Genomic DNA, 16,174 nt, shown 5'->3' on the forward strand with positions numbered 1-16,174 from the left:
TGAACATGTGGCTTTTTTTCCTGCCCGCAGGAAGACCACTAGCAGGCCGGATTATGAGTACCAGAGCATTGGGAGCTACACCATGACAGGTAAAAGGTCTCTCACATAAAATATATGCAAGTCAGCACCATTTATCACAGTCACTATAGAAAATCAGAGGAATTCAATAGTTTACCCAGGATGCATTAGGTTGTTAAACTGCAGATCTTAATTTAAGGGGAAGCTGTGAAAAAGTTAAATACTTTTTCCTCCTATGTTGCACTGCATATCTCTACAAACAGTTTCATCTCCACCTATACATAAAAGAAGCTTCCCTGGTACTTGATCTACAAACGCTCTATGTCTAGATCTCCTCACTGATGGATACTGTACAGAGCTTTGCTTATCTGAGCGAACGTGACTTCCCAGTGGATCTCCGCATTACACTCAAGAGAACATTTAACAGCTGTCAAAGATGATCCATCACATGCCATACTTACATATGTACCGTGCATGCACTGGACGAATTCCTTTCTCTTTGTTAAGGAGAAGCTCAACTACAGTACAATGCCCCATGACTAAAACAGAAGAAAGGCTAATTCGTTTGGAAGCAGAGCTTAGCTATGACAGCCTCAGAGCCACAGAGGCAGAGCCGGCTGAGACTCTCTAGCCTTAAAGAGCGTGAGATCCACACGAGGTGAATGAGGCAGGCAGGTTTTTATCCAGCTGGAGAGAGACACCATGTGGTGATGATTCCTCCTGCTGCTCCACCAAAGGCACACCCTGGCTATGGCCATGTTACACCCAGCCTCTTTAATTAAAGTCTAGTATAAAACAATTGCTGATATACACAGACTTTTTTGAATACATAAATTAATTCATAATACATAAATTAAATCTAAATCCAAATCTAACACTGTCATTGTAAGAAAGAAAGAAAGAAAGAGATAGAAAGAAAGAAAACAGTGCATATTTGACCAAAAAAAAGATTAATACATCATTTTGTTGGTATGACAGTCATATTATAAGTTAGTCAAGACAAGTGTGCAAAGTGTGGCCCTGAAGGAGCAGACATTAATACACAGCTGAATGGTTTGTGGCATTTGGTGTGCGATTCCTCCATTGGGACGGGCTTTGAGTGACAGTGAAGAACATGCACATACTGTACAGTACGCTGCCAGCAGTCATCATTTATCCCCAGAAAACTGTCCTTTGCAGGTGCAAAGACTCCCTCTTTCTCCTACCTTTATGTGTCCCTTCATGAGTTGGTGAGATTTTAAAGGAACGAGAATAATGGAGTTAGTCTGAGATGTCTCTTGCTTTATTGCTGGAGACTGTGTACTCATCAGCCTTACAGCATCACACTGTGAATGTGAGAGAACGCAACTTCCTTTCATTAACAATGTGATAGCCTGCAGACCAAGTGTTAGGTCGTAGCCGACAGCCTATTTGTGTTAATTGTTAGCGTGGTGGTAGCTGTGGTGTGTGTGTGTGTGTGTGTGTGTGTGTGTGTGTGTGTGTGTGTGTGGGGGTGGGTGCATGGGCGCCTCGGTGTGCATTTGTGTGTGGGGGCTGACAGCTGGCCAGGTTCGAGTTGGTCTAAAACCATGTGCGCTCTGTCAGGGTTGTACAGGCGCCTTCTTTAGGATTGATGAATTGCCTGCTTTCTTGATTAAACCCTCCGTCACTTCCCAACAAAACAAAAACCCCAACACAAAAAAAGAGCAAGTTGAGGGGAGGAGAGGTAACATGTCTGGGAAATCTGTCATCTGCAGTCACATCATGTACGGATGTGATGTGCAGGTGCTTTGACATTTATTACCAGAATATTAAAAACTAATCCACATTTATTTTGCAGCCCTCTTTGACTTGACAGTTCAAGCTCATTTGAAAAGTTATCAAGTTTTCAGAGCAGCTCCAACCTTTTGCTTTTCTTCGCCAGCGTTGCTTTGATCCATGCCAAGTCCCTTTGCCAATTAGGTCTATTATTCATACATTGACAGAAAAGCAGGATATTTTAAAGGTAATTAAACTTGCATTCAAAAATGTTTCTAAAAACCATACGCTTGATAAAAATAAATGTACCAGTGCTGGGAAAAAGTCTGAAACTAAAATAAATCTATGTGACGTTTGGGCTGTTACATTGCAGTCCCTCTTCATTACCTACAAAAAAACTATAGTATTCAGAAGACATCCACCTGATAAAAAGGTAAACGTAATAAAAAGTAATACATTTACATATCTATCGCATTAATCAAAAATAAATCCTGACATTGGCCCTGATCTAACGTAATATGGAGAGCAATTATTTCCCTATCCATTAGAGGAACTTCAATTAACAGACACCAGACAGTTCATCCTTCAGACTAGGAGGAGGAGGAGGAGGAAAAAAATAGGAGGCTCAAAATTAACTTGGGTTTGCAAAATATCTTGGCAGGATGACAGTGATTTTTGATTTTCAGGAAACAATATTAGAATTCTTATTAAACTATGTGCATCTGCTTTTAATTTGCTGCAAATAATTGGAAAATGCAATGGAGCTTTCCAATTAAAGCTCCACTTTATTCTGTTTAATAATACCCTCATAATATTATAGCTTATGAAATGACAGGTGAGTTGGTGTATGAATAAAACATAAAGCCCCGTAATAAGAGACAGAAAAAAAAATGAGACAGTTGTTGGGGGGCTTTTAAATGCTCGACATAATTTGCATATATTAATCTCCTCTTTTCAGCCTTATCAAGTATTCCACTGTATTTGAAGTTAAAATAGTCGTGACAGGCAGGGGTACGCTTCGTTTTTCCAAGGATTTATTACTTGTATAATTCTGGATCTTTAATAAGCCAATATGACTGATCCTCTGAGTTCTGTGGAATTTGGTTAATTGTTCCAGATGGTGCTCACTGATTATGCAAAATTACTTTCTTTCTCCTCTTTTTCCCCCAACTACACCATTTCTTGATTGACTAACATGGAGAAAAAAGATTATTTTTGGCGCAGCACTTTCATTAAGAGGGTTCTCATCAGGTTTCAAACAAAAGTTCCATCTTATCTCCCTGTGTAGTTCTGGGCGAGGCTGTACAGAGGGAGGAGATCAGCCGGCTCTTATCTCAAACCATGATGGATCTCAACTGCTTCTGCACTGCTGGGGTTATATTTTAGAATAACACATTTCTTTAGGCTGAGGGATTAAAAAACAAGACCTCTGGATAGTGACACAAAAGTTATTATTAGTGTATGCTGTTCTCTTCTTTTTCTTTTCTCCTCTCTTTCTCTCACAGAGATTGATGAAATTACTAAGCAGCAAGGTTGGTCCTACACTTGCAGCACAGGCTCCATCCACAACTCACTAACATTCTGTTTTGCATCAGCTAAACTGAGCTGAATGAATCATTTATGGAAGTGTTATGGGGGAGGTATGGGCAGATTTACTGCCGAGCTTTTACTTTAGATGGAATGGGATTTCTATGAAACCGATCTTGATGTCTGAAGTAATGCCAAAGCTTACATCAAGACATGAAAGGAATGCTCTTAAAACCCACGTTTTGCTTCTTAATTCCCCTGGTCAGCAAAAGGCGAAACAGAGAGCGAGAGAGAGGTTCAGCAGTAGAATAGTATTTACACTTAATGCATATACACACACACACATACACACACACGTCCTAAAACTCTTTACTGCTCCCAGCAGCTAATGATATAAAGTTGTGCTGAATTCCATCTCATAATTTGATGGCTTGTAAATTATACAGTGTTTAAATCTGCTATAATTCAGTTTTAAGTATTAGCTATTTGTGCATTTTCCATTTTGACATAGCAGCATAGTTTCAGTGTTTTGGGGTAAATACTGCAGAACTGAATTAAACCATCAGCCGAAAATCACACCAGCATCTATGTTAGAGGCATCTGTGGAAAAAAATACCAAAAGTAAGCAGTTAGGAGAAAGAGTTAGGAGAATAATTGTCAGTGTCATAAAGTGAAATACACTGGTTCTGTAAAAAATTAACACAAGTCATTTTCTGATCTAAACTCGGGTTTTTTTCCTTTTTCAGAAAATAGTTTGTTAATAGAGATTATGGAATAAGTATTTCTTACATTTGACACACTTTTTAATATTTGTGATTCTTTGAAATGATTTGTGTGTATTTTCCAAAAAACAAAATTTTTGAAATCATTTTAGCTGCGGAATTGCTGATCTCAGTGGAAAACGCTAATACACATCTGAAACAAAACAGTTCAGCTGTGACCAAAATCAACTGCTTAGAAATGTTTTTACTTTTTTTGTATATTCTGTGTATGTCTCCTCAGTCAAAAGTACTTTTTGGTTCTAGCAGGTAAGATGCGCTCTTAAGAAAATCCTGTTAGAATTTATTCTGTTGACATGTGAAAAATTCTATTTGACTATACAGGTTTGGTAGCAAAACATGATCGATTCCAGTGTGATGGTGCCATTAAGTATTTGAGGATCAATCCTGTATAAATCCTAATGGAATTTTTGACTGGAGCCTTGAGGCCCTCGGGCATTTTTGGACCATTTTTACACTCAAAAAAGAGACTTTATAAGGCTTTGCATTTGCAGGCCAGACTGGACTCTGGAGTCTCATCCCTCATTGCTTTCTATCCATCCCTGAGATAGAAGCAGTGCTCCATTAGTTTCAGTGTCCAGACGTGGACAGGCTCAATGGATGGGCCTGTCACAGCTCCCTCATTTGCCCCATGTACAGCAGGGTTTGTTATCACACATCTAATTAGAACTTGATAAAAAATATTTCACAAAAATCCAGTCATTAAATATAGTTTAAGGAGATTTATGGTCAAATATGCCTTAAAGATCTTTTAATGGCTCTGCTGACTTGTTAAGTTTGTAATTAATGATCTTCTAATACATACTGTGGTGTGATTTAGAAAGCACAATGAGATTCTGGGAATGAAGTCGTTCTGGAAAGGGCATCTGGGGCTCCCAGAAGCTATATTAAATAGTTCTGCTCAGACTGGTTTGCTTAGAGCCATAAAGTCTGCTGTGAAAAAGTTCAGACCCATCAGCTTCTTTACATAGATGGGGCCATTTTTATGTTAGGGTGCAAGGAGTAGTGCATGATTAGGAAGTTGTTGCTTTGTCATTTCACAATAGTCAATTAGCATGTAGAGAAAAGTCCTGGACTCCTCTGTAGTGGGCAAAAGTACATTGTTTACCAGTTTTATCTAAGCAATGGACAATATCTCTTCAAATAACGCTAATCCACACACAATAAAACTAATAAGCAACTGCATATGTATGAAACTGTAACTGCATTATACTAATAACAGTTGCCTGTTTCATCAGGAGAGTAATGGTGTCCTTATTAGCATAATTAATGACAAATGGCAGTGCAGCATTGGTGGATTGGTTCTAGGGGATGATTAATTGGTGGATGCCCAGGTTAGTGGCTGCCAAGGAGGCCTCTTTGGCTGTCATCCCTCCTGCTTCCGCTCTGGCACAGTTCATTACTCACCGTGTGAGATGCCACTTTACATTGCCTGGTACTGTGAGCATGGAGAACTTAATAATGCCACCCACAACCACACAGGGCCTGCTGCTTTACCCACAGTCCAGAGGGCAAGTAGCTCAGCAAGGGCTAGGGGTTGTGGGGAGCAGGGCAACATGGGAATCATCTCCTGCAGCTGCACTGATCAAAACAGATCACGCGTCAGTTCCTACTTCAGGGGAACTAGGGCCATATGACCCAGTCTCCTGTGCTGGTGAGTGTTTCTTGTTAGGATTTCTGGGGCTCGCCACATCCCTTGCATCATTACGGGTTAGTTTGCCCACAGAACCGCTAATTAAGAGGGGATTTGTGTAATTGTGCCTTCTGCTGTGTCCCATCCGGCACATGCAATTTACAGTCAGCCCACTGCCAGCTTTTACACTTGTCCAGAGAGGCGTACCCCATTTATATACACATTCTGCTGCACATTTACCAGCAGCCACAGCTGGGGATCAATGCCGGTGCCATGGCAATGTCTTAAAAGACACTGTGGTGCTGATTAAAGTCTGATTGTCCATTTAATTTCATGAGAGCGCTCAATAGCCAGCCAGGAAAAAGGGATCTCCCAGTATTTCTCCAGTACTGTGTTTAGAAAAACAACTAAAACAGGCTTAATAACTATACCATATGTCCTAACAATTTCGGTTCTTTACATTGAATAGCCGACCCTACATATAGGCTCAATACGCTCTAACTTTAATACTGTATATGTATTTTATCACACATGTACACACCTCCTCAGAGTATTCGCTGTTATGCAGTGGTGTTTGTGGCCAGCTCACTGTAGGTTTTGCTGGCTCTGCCCACTTTCTGGAAGACTGATGGACCAGTGCCTCACTGGGACTGCCGCCTGGCTCCCTACCCAAAACCAGATTTCAAGGACTGCTTGTCACAGATGGAAAAGTAAGTGGGTCATTTTGCATAAGCTTGCCATTTTGTATCCCTCTGGTAAGAATAAAAAAGTTGAATTTTAATATCAATGTATTTGCAAAAATTTTTTTTTTTCGTTTTTGAATATGTTCTCCTGTTAATTTTTGCATTTTCCACTGAAAACATGAATGTTCGGCAGGACGTAAGAGTAATATTTCTAGTTCAAGTATGACTATAAAGGCCATTTAGAGTCGATATTGCTTAGCTATATAGTAAAGTAAAATGTTTGGTGCATTTAATACATTTCACAGGTATTCTTACATAAAATGAACATATCCTAAGAAAATACAATACCTTTTCATGCCAAAATGGTAAAAGACTAATTTGTTTTGTAATATAATTTTCATCGTGGGCAAACAACAAGCTTGTGTAAAATGATTCAGCTTCTTTTCACCTACTCTGTTCTTCTCTTCTGTTTAGGCTCCACAGTTTCTCTTCATAAACCAGTGTTTAGCCAAGCCTGTAGTATGTAACTATAAGCGTGTGCACCCACTGGATGTTTTGCATACTACTCTTTGCATTAAGAATCATTTAAATTTGTTTAAATGGAAAAATTCAGGAGAATTGCAGCAGAAGCTTGTGTGCACTATATTGAGACGGGAAACAAGTTAAATGTGACTGACAGGAACAAATAGATTATTAGAAACACTCAACATTGTTGAGTGTATCAGTGTTGTTCGCTTTTTAGATTGTTAATTGAGTCCTCAGTAAACATTTAAATAATTCAAAAGTTACACTTCCCCTTTTGCAAGTAAGATTTTCAATATATTGAAAAGTTTTTTTTTTTCACTCATCTGTCTAGAGGGTTTGAAAAAGTGGGAAAAAGATAAAAGAAAAAGAATGGGTTTCATAGAGCCATAGTCATTAAAAGAATCTGAAAATAGCAACTCGCTATCATCTGTTCTCATAGCACGGGTCAGGAGCTCTGACACCTCCAAAATTCCTCCTGTCAGGGTAGGGGGCCATTTGTATTCTCTCTCATTAGGCAATTTGACTAATGACCTGCCGTGGCTGCAGAGCTACTGAGGGACCCAGAGCCTCGCGCCCTTTCTCTTGCAGCAGCCTGAACACACACCCTCTATTGGAATGGCACAGATGGCATGCCCGGGCGACAAAATAAACTACAATATGTCTCCGAGATGCTGTCAGGCCTGGGCACTATTTCTCATGTCAGAGTGGGGCTAAGGGCTGTGAGTGGGCATAGGGGGTCCTCCTCCAGCTCTCTGTTCATCTACTCACCATTATCTGCAGAGGTGACAGAGAGCGGGGTCTGCAGCTAGAATAGCATCTCCATGGTCTGCATAAAGAATCCAGTGTAAATTGAGAGTCACACCGACAGAAACAGTATTGGCAATGTCTAGCCTGGATACACATAGAGAAAAGGCACAGTCCACTTGTTTGGAATATGAAATATAGCAGGTTCCAGATAAAGCTCTAAACAGTTCGAGCAGCTTTGCTTTTTATTTCTTATTATTTTTACGTTACTAAACAATAGAAATCAGCTCAATCATGAGTAAAAAGTTGTAATAGACGCTCACTTGAACTTGTAGATTATTGCCCTAGCTGTGACTTCCTCACTTAATTCAGGTGTGAGACAGATTTAGAATCATAGTAGACAGAGATCAATGCAATTCTGCTGAATTAGTGAAGTGTAAAATAAAAGTTCATCAACATTCCTAAAGTGTTACTCTTGAGTTGTGGTTCAGGTAATATGGGGTATGCTCGATCACCCACGCATATTTTTCCATCAGTCAGTGTCGGAGCACAACTTGGTGTGGTTTATGTGTGTGTGTGTACGCTTGTGTGCATGGCCATGTCTGTTAGAGCACTGGAAATGCAATGTATGGCTCTGCTGAAGTCCTGGGTGACAGTGCATCCAACAATGGAAGAGTGAGGGATTAGTGCTCAGCCCAGCGTACGAGGGAGCCCTTCCCGCCCTGAAACAGCCATTCATCTGTGCCCAGGGGCTGGAGATGACAATGCAGCCATTGCTCATCGCACCTGACGGAGCCATTAATAAGGCAATGATCCACACGGGGCCTGTGCTGACTCCGTTCTTTACACTACAATCACTCAAGCCACAGGGTCCTCCTTACTTAACGCCACCTCTGAGCTCACCGCCGCCACCATCACCACCATCATCATCAACATAGTCATTGTACCAAAATTCCTGCCAGATGTTTTCTTATTGACTCCACTCATACACTCCAAAAGCCAAATAAGTACTCAATTCCCCACACCGCAAAACACTCATGAGTTAATGGACTGTAGCCTAGCCACTTGAGAGGCCAGAACATGCTTCATAGTGGGATTCCTGGTCAGAAGATTGGATTTACATTATTTTTGCCCTTTGCACCTTCGGATTTCTCTGTGGTACAGCATTCATTCCTTACCACCAAGTCATCTCCTGCGCCTCTCCATTTGTCTGGATGTAAGATAGCCTCTCTAGTATAGATGGTGGAGGAATACAAAGTGAGATCTGGTTTTAAATGTAATCCTTGAGCAATAAAGAAACTCTCTGGCCTTCAACTCTGTGCATTCATCTGTCCGTTTTGCGCAGATCCATCAGCAGCTACAATCTCAGTGTCCCGTAGCAGGCTGTTGATTCAAATGTATTCTCCCTGGCTACCTCTTCTCGGTGTTTGTGCTCCCAGCGACACAGTAGTGCATGTTTATTGACTTGTTTTTATGAGCTTAAAAACGCCATTGTGCTTAGCAAGTCACCATTGCTTCCTTGCTGTTCCAAATAGCCACACATCCAAAGCTGCAGCAGCAAGGTGGCTGTCATGCAACAGCTTTTGGGTGAGTGGAAAAGGAGCTGGGGCTAAACCTTTCACTTCTTGCTCTTTCTTAGCAATGTCAGTCTTTTGACCCATCCGTCACTCCGTCTGTAGGTACACCACTTTGACCCAGACTGAAATACTGTAAATCTACATCTATTAGATGGATTGTTGACATGCGTTGTTTCGAGTGAAATATCTCAACTATTGGATGGATACCCACTCAGTTTGGTAAATATACTCATGTCTCCTTCCAGCACTGAACTGTAATAACTGATCCCTTAATTTTTCATATAGCACCATCATTAGGTAAGGTTTGTTCAATACTTTGGTGACCAGATACCTGCGGTCCGAAGCTAATAATATTCCCATCTGCCTCAGCTGTAATTTTTTTCAGCACTGATTAGCAAATGGTACCATGCTAAACTAACATGGTGAACATGGTAAACATTTTACCTGCTTAACATCAGCCTGTTAGCACTGTTTTTGCATTGTTATTGTGAGGATGGTAGCATGCTGATGTTAGCATTTAGCTCAAAGCACCATGGTCCACTGTGGACTGTTATTACTAAATTTTTACTGTTGGAAATGACTGGAAGCCAAGAAACTAAAAAAGCTTTTCTGTGGTCATGAGGGTGAGGGTTATGCTTTGATTACAAAGATCACATTGTACTACACTTGTGTGGGAAGTCTGAATCTGTGCAATAACGAAGAGAGGAAAGCAAAGTCACATAAGTGTCAAAGTGAGGGATATTTTAGAATTTCATACTTTTGAATATTGCTGTGAACAGGAAAGACCAAAAGGAGTGTCAGGTCCAAAAGGATGACTCATGAACAGTTTAGGCTTACATTTACGAGTTCCTTTTCCTGTGCCAGCGGCCTGATGGACTGTGGGTAAAAGAACACCAGTTGGAAGCTTGGCCTCTTGATATTTGGGGCTCCTGTCGAAGCCAACAGCAGCAGAAGTTTTTTGCTTCCAGAGTTGGGAGTTTTATAATGAAGCTGAGCAGCTGCAGTTTTCCCTTCAGTCTGGAAACGAGAGGCTTTGTGTCCCTTGTCACCCTGTGTTAATTTGGGCCCTAATGTATTTTATAAACAAAGGGCTGCTCTCTAGCCTGACAGTCATGACACCTTGATTCCAGTGCAGGATGCATGCAGTACAGGGTTACACCATTAATAATCAACTGGCAGCCATCACACCATTTTAACCACGATCATTATGATAAAGGGCATACACTTAATTACAGGCCTGCTTAATTATAGCTCTGTTGAAGCTCGTTTGTTTGGTCAAATGCTAATTATACCACCACGCTCTTGGCAAGTCCTCATTTCAATCCACTTTTTGCCGGCTGAACAGTGTGGCTTATTTTCATGCAAATTTGATATCTGGTGAATGTTTTGTCTCTCTTCTTTCCACTTTTCTGTGCCTAGTGTGAGTGTTTCTTTGTTTTGGAGGTGAACATCTCTTAGACAAGACGGAATCAGGAATAATCAAGAGTAATTAAACTGGAATAGGGTCGGGAAAGGGCTGGGTTGGAGGAGAGAGTGGAGGTGCTCAAATACATCGGAGAATAAAAAAGCCTTTCATCTTCTCTCCATTGACGGAAGGAGGGGAGGTCTCTGGGGGGGTGACTGGGGATGCTGATAGCTTTGCTGTTTTATAATCCCATGTTTACTCTTGTGGTAGTACTCAGGATGAAGAATGGGGTTTGTTTTTTTGTTTTTGTCAACTTTAAACATTTTTTCTTACGTTTTTGCAGCTCTGGATGATGTGCCTTTTGTGATCTCTGAGAAGTTTTATGACAATCCCAAAAAGGTAAAAATTCTCAGGAACTGTTGACGAAATGCAAAATTACTTCATTATTATATATAAAATGAGAGTGGTACTGCAACCACTCCTTTCCTTTCCTTTCCTTTCCTTTCCTTTCCGTTCCTTTCATTTCCTTTCCTTTCCTTTTACTTTCCTTTCATTTCCTTTTCCTTACTTTCCTTTTCCTTTCCTTTCATTTCCAGACTGAATGATGAATGTGTGCAGTCAGGCAGAGCTGGCTCAATGTAGTCCATTTGGCTGGCTGGCGGTGGTTGTCACTATAGCCCCGTTTGTATTGACACAGAGAGGGAGAGGATTAAAGATTTTAAGCATGCTTACTTAGCCATGAGCCTAACCACTATGTTTCTTGTGTTTTTTTTTTTTTTCTCCTTCTTCTCCCTCCTCCTCTCCTTGCTTTTGATTTCAGATGCAGCAAGTCAATTTAATGGGCATTACGATCAAATCCCTGGCAGAGATCGAGGAGGAAGTGAGTAGAGGCTGCAACGCTCGGCTGCCGCTAATGCCGCTGGCCCAGAATGCAAAGCAAACGGTGTTGGGGTTGTAATTAAGTGTCTGAGACAGCGAGGCCCTGTTGGCTCCACTAAGCCCCAATTGAATAAAAGCATGGCCAGGCTAGGCAGCCATTCTCTCTTAAAAGCTTTGTCTCCTGTTCCAAAACACTTGACTTTTATCCCCCAATTCTTCTCTCAAACAGCTCAATCTACCATCTCACACAGTGCTGGGTATCTTGAGGAGCTTTTCTGATCAGATTCTGCATGTATAACTTTTTTAAGTTTCCAATCAGCTTCTTCTTCAGTAGTGAAAAATTTTGAGATCATGTAGAGGATAATAAAAGCACTACTCCATTTCGGATGAAACTCTGTAGCCCGCAGGCATTAGTAGGAAGAAAATCTTCTATGTGCAACTCCTTCTTTAGAGCCCATGTGTTTGTGAGCGCAACAGAAAAAAAGGGTGTGTGTGTGTGTGTGTGTGTGTGTGTGTGTGTGTGTGTGTGTGTGTGTGTGTGTGTGTGTGTGTGTGTGTGTGTGTGTGTGTGTGTGTGTGTGTGTGTGTGTGCGTGCTTTAAAGAGAGTGACAACCCCCCTTCTCTCTCATTAGCACGGTATCTTGGTATCAGAACTGCCAGGAAGTGACAGACCACTGTAAAAGAACAGGTGCTGTTGGGTTTGAGATGTGTTACAGAGCAAACACTCCCTCATCAAACTGGGTGTCTGTTCTGCACTCTGCCTCTGTCTTCTGTCACATACTATCCAAATCACACAGTCGCCATCTTGTCATATGGTCATCTGAATGAAGCTCATTGTCAGCGCAGGTATTAATGGTGTGTATGTGTCTGTGTATGTGTGTCCAGGGTGGAGACAGGCTGGCTGCTCATCCTATATTTCTCTTGTTTTTTTTTTCTTCTTTCCTCTCCTCTCTCTCTCTCTCCTCCTTCCTTTCTTCTCAGAGAGTGTGATTAGCAGGAGGACACATGGTGAGCTGAGCTGGGGAAGGGAAGGGAAGGGCATGAGAAATCATTAATTACAGCCGCGCTGGAGCTGATGAAGTAAATGTGAGATAGTGTAACACACAGGATTTAGTGAAGTGGACGACAGCACAAGATTAATGGTGGGGCCAGGCTGATGAGGATGAAGTCACAGCTTAGCTTGATAATTAGTTTCCAAGTGGAAACATCCCTCACCATTGTGTTATTTTTACTTCTCTCCTCTTGTTATTATCCCACGATGATATCTGGAGAAATATAGTTGGTAATATTTTTGCAAACATACTGGAAATCAGAGGCATTTCTTTTACAAAGTGATGCATGTCTCTTATACAAAATGTTTTCTTTTCTGTGTCTAGTTTTCCTTGTTTTTTTTCTGTCAGCGTTACATTATAAATTTAATGGCCATTATGTTGATCCGTCGTAGAGCTTCTGTTGAAGTGGCTCAAAAACCAAAAAAGTCATGATATTGAGGTTCAGAAAAAGCTGTTTTTAGTATGAAACTGTGTCCCCATTTTCTAAATGTTGGTTAGTAAATTTCTCCCTCTGTTGTCCAGAAGATGTCACTGTCCATGCTTGACTGTGGGGCTTTTTTTTCCCCTCTTCAGAAACCAGAGGCGCTTCCTGCACAGAATCTGATTGCTTTGTTTCTAAACCCATTAAAATATATAGATTCATGAAAGAGATGTACTTTCTAAAATCATACATATGCACATGTAATTGAGGAAAACTGTTGTAATCACAGCCACAGTTGTAGATAAGACCATTTCCTAACAGGCATCACTTAAGCCATGTCTCGGATGATGTTGGTTCCAGCAATTAGGCATTCTTTTCATTTCCCAAATGACTCACAAAACTTGCGGATATTATAATTGCTTTTAGCCACGCATATCTAATTTGTGTCTTTTTAAGTGTTAATTAGTAAGCGATTTAAAGTGACATCTTTATGTAGTTTGCTCTGCTGAAAAATGTTGTCGCCGGCTGGCTAATGATTTTCAGAGGGAGTATGCTAGGGTGGAAAGAAGAGTGTATATACACATGACAAGATTTTCATTAGCACCTATATATGATTGGTTTTCAGTGTTTGTCGAGAGTTGTCTGTGTGTGTGTGTGTGTGTGTGTGTGTGTGTGTGTGTGTGTGTGTGTGTGTGTGTGTGTGTGTGTGTGTGTGTGTGTGTGTGTGTGTGTGTGTGTGTGTGTGTGTGTGTGTGTGTGCGCGCGCGCGTTTTCTTGTGAATGTATGGAGGGACAGTAGTGTACAGGGGTATGTGAGAGGTGTGAGAGGGAGAGCTCCAAATAGAGGTGGAATTAATGAAGACAACATGTCACATATTTTTGGCAGTGGAGCAGGGACAGGAAATGAAGTTCGGCTCGTCTGGGTGACTGCCGCCCATGTTCTAGTGTGTCACTGTCCTGTCAGACTGTGTGTAAAACTGGCAGACATTGATACATGCTCTCCCTGATAACACCCCATTCCCCCATCCATCATCCACACACACACGTACACACAGGATTATTTATTTACTGTGCCAGATGTTGAGGCTGAATTTTTGTGTGGTGGGGGGCTGAATTTCTTCACAACTAACAGGCTTGTGATATTTGACAGGTTTTGGGTAACTTGCAGCTTCCCCTAAAGTAGATGAAAATCAGGTAAGGTGGTATTTTGATCGAGAGAACCCTTTTCAGCCATTGTGGCTCCATGGCTTCTGTTGGGGATTTGGAAACTTATTTCAGTGATCATACAGCATCACCTAGTGCTGCTTTGTGGTAGTACAACTGTCTAACTTGGTGAAGTGAGCATAACTTTATGTCACAAAACTTCATTGTTCAACCAGTGGAGCTATACCCACAACATGAATGTGCTGTTATTTATAAAACGGTTTGACCATGAAACACTCAAAATGAGTGTTTGTTATTGTAGAATATTTAATTGCCTTAATCATTTTCCCTATGAACTTTGTCTTTCTTTTCATAATTTCTTAATAATTTGCATTGAAAGAATACATTTTGGAAAAATGGATTAAGCTATAGTACTGCTGGGAACTGCTTGCTAATGCTTTTGGGGATGCATGATCCAACTTTTTCTCTTCCAATAGAGAATCCACTACCTCAGGTCAGGTTATCTGCTGATACCTAATACCAGTCCAATACCAGTGCTTTCTTTTTCCCAAACATATAACATCTGTATACCTCACTGCATGGAACTAAGGAATTTTTAATAACATTTTTATGTTAGGTAACTTGAAGCTAGAGATTGCTGTGGACCTAAAAAGTGACTGAGTGAATATTGCTGATAGTGGAAGGCCTGAATTATATAATAACATTGACAAAGAAATAATTTACAAATAAAATACAAAAGTAAAATTCATCATTTTTTTTATATGCTTTCCTCTCTTTTAATGCCACACAAACCAAGGATATGTCATGTCATGTCATGTCCTTGACATCCCAGAGGGGGGCAGTGTTTCTTTATATTTTCTCAATCTTCAGTCTGGGTGACCACCTAATCACTCTGCTGTAGGGCTAATTTTATGCTTTTGGCTTCCAATAGGGTAAATAACATTAGACCAGTAAGTTTTCATGGTTCAATTGCAATCAATCTGTTACATTGTGTAGATAATGGTTCTAATTGTGGGAGTCTGACTTTCATTGTAGCATTTCTTATGAATCTACCCTTTTGGGTGCTTTGGGATTAATCAATACGATAATGCTGATGTTTTTGTTCTGTTTTTTACAATATACTTTGAATCATCAGTGTGTACTTCTTCTTTTTCTTCTTCCTACAGTTTCAGTACAACTTCAGCACAGAGCAAAGCATTGCTTTGTAGCTTTCCTCACAGCCCTCTCAAGTTGACAGAGCCAGAAGGACTGGAAAAGTACCGATGGACAGAAGGAATCATTTATAAAATAATGAATTATTGAAATTAAGAAAGATTTGAGAGATACCGCAAATGTATATTATGTAATTTCAGACATAAAAGGTGTTTTCATTTTGATGGATTCTATTTAAATGATTCAGTTATTGAAATATTTTTTGATAATATACAGCTTTGAAAATTAAATTTCAGAAATGTTTCAACTTACTTATCTTGAAAGTGGCTTTTCTAAATTTGTATGTTTTGTCTTATCTTACTCACATAGTCTTAAATCATAAAAATATATTAGCTGTGACTCACATTTTGCTCATCAGAATAACAGGGCCCTGCTGACACTGAGTAGCAGTCAGAGAGGACAACAGGGAACAGACAAGCAGCCTCATCACACACACAAACAGGTCCCTCTGATGTTCATTTTCCAGCAGAGGCATCTTTCCATTACAAAGTTCATCATGAGCAGCGTGCAGCAAGAGCAAGCAGAGCTTTGAGACTTTTACCCCAGATGCGCACCCACATCAGCTTTTACTCCTCTACTGAGTCAGATCTTTCGGAATAGAACAACAGTAAGTTTCAGCTGTGAAATATGTAATTCCTATCTGCAGCGTTAAGGAGAGTGATGTGGAAAAGATGCAGAAAAAGTTACCACTTCCTGGAGTTCTTTTTGGAAAGAGATCATTTTGGCATATGGTGATATTCCTAAACCCTAATTTTCTGAAAAAAGTATGTTTTCTCTTTAAGAGAACTAACAACACCCTGCTGCCACTTGGCTGCCA

At 40.5% G+C, this 16,174-nt stretch overlaps 1 protein-coding gene across 2 annotated transcripts in view; it reads left to right on the forward strand.

Annotated features, from left to right (window-relative positions):
- The window catches only part of mvb12bb (multivesicular body subunit 12Bb), a 32,756-nt gene extending 17,188 nt beyond the window's left edge, over nucleotides 1–15,568 (forward strand). The window contains exons 7-10 of one of the 2 annotated variants that reach the window (XM_040154181.1): nucleotides 31–89; nucleotides 10,972–11,027; nucleotides 11,449–11,508; nucleotides 15,312–15,568. In XM_040154181.1, coding sequence (XP_040010115.1) covers nucleotides 31–89; nucleotides 10,972–11,027; nucleotides 11,449–11,508; nucleotides 15,312–15,353 — 217 coding nt within the window. In that variant the 3' untranslated portion in view covers nucleotides 15,354–15,568. The remainder of the gene's footprint in view (nucleotides 1–30; nucleotides 90–10,971; nucleotides 11,028–11,448; nucleotides 11,509–15,311) is intronic. The other variant, XM_040154183.1, reaches the window with a different exon arrangement.
- Nucleotides 15,569–16,174: the final 606 nt, after the last annotated feature.

Source organism: Xiphias gladius, chromosome 19 (genome assembly GCF_016859285.1).
Source record: "Xiphias gladius isolate SHS-SW01 ecotype Sanya breed wild chromosome 19, ASM1685928v1, whole genome shotgun sequence".
In the NCBI taxonomy this organism is placed as follows: domain Eukaryota; kingdom Metazoa; phylum Chordata; class Actinopteri; order Istiophoriformes; family Xiphiidae; genus Xiphias; species Xiphias gladius.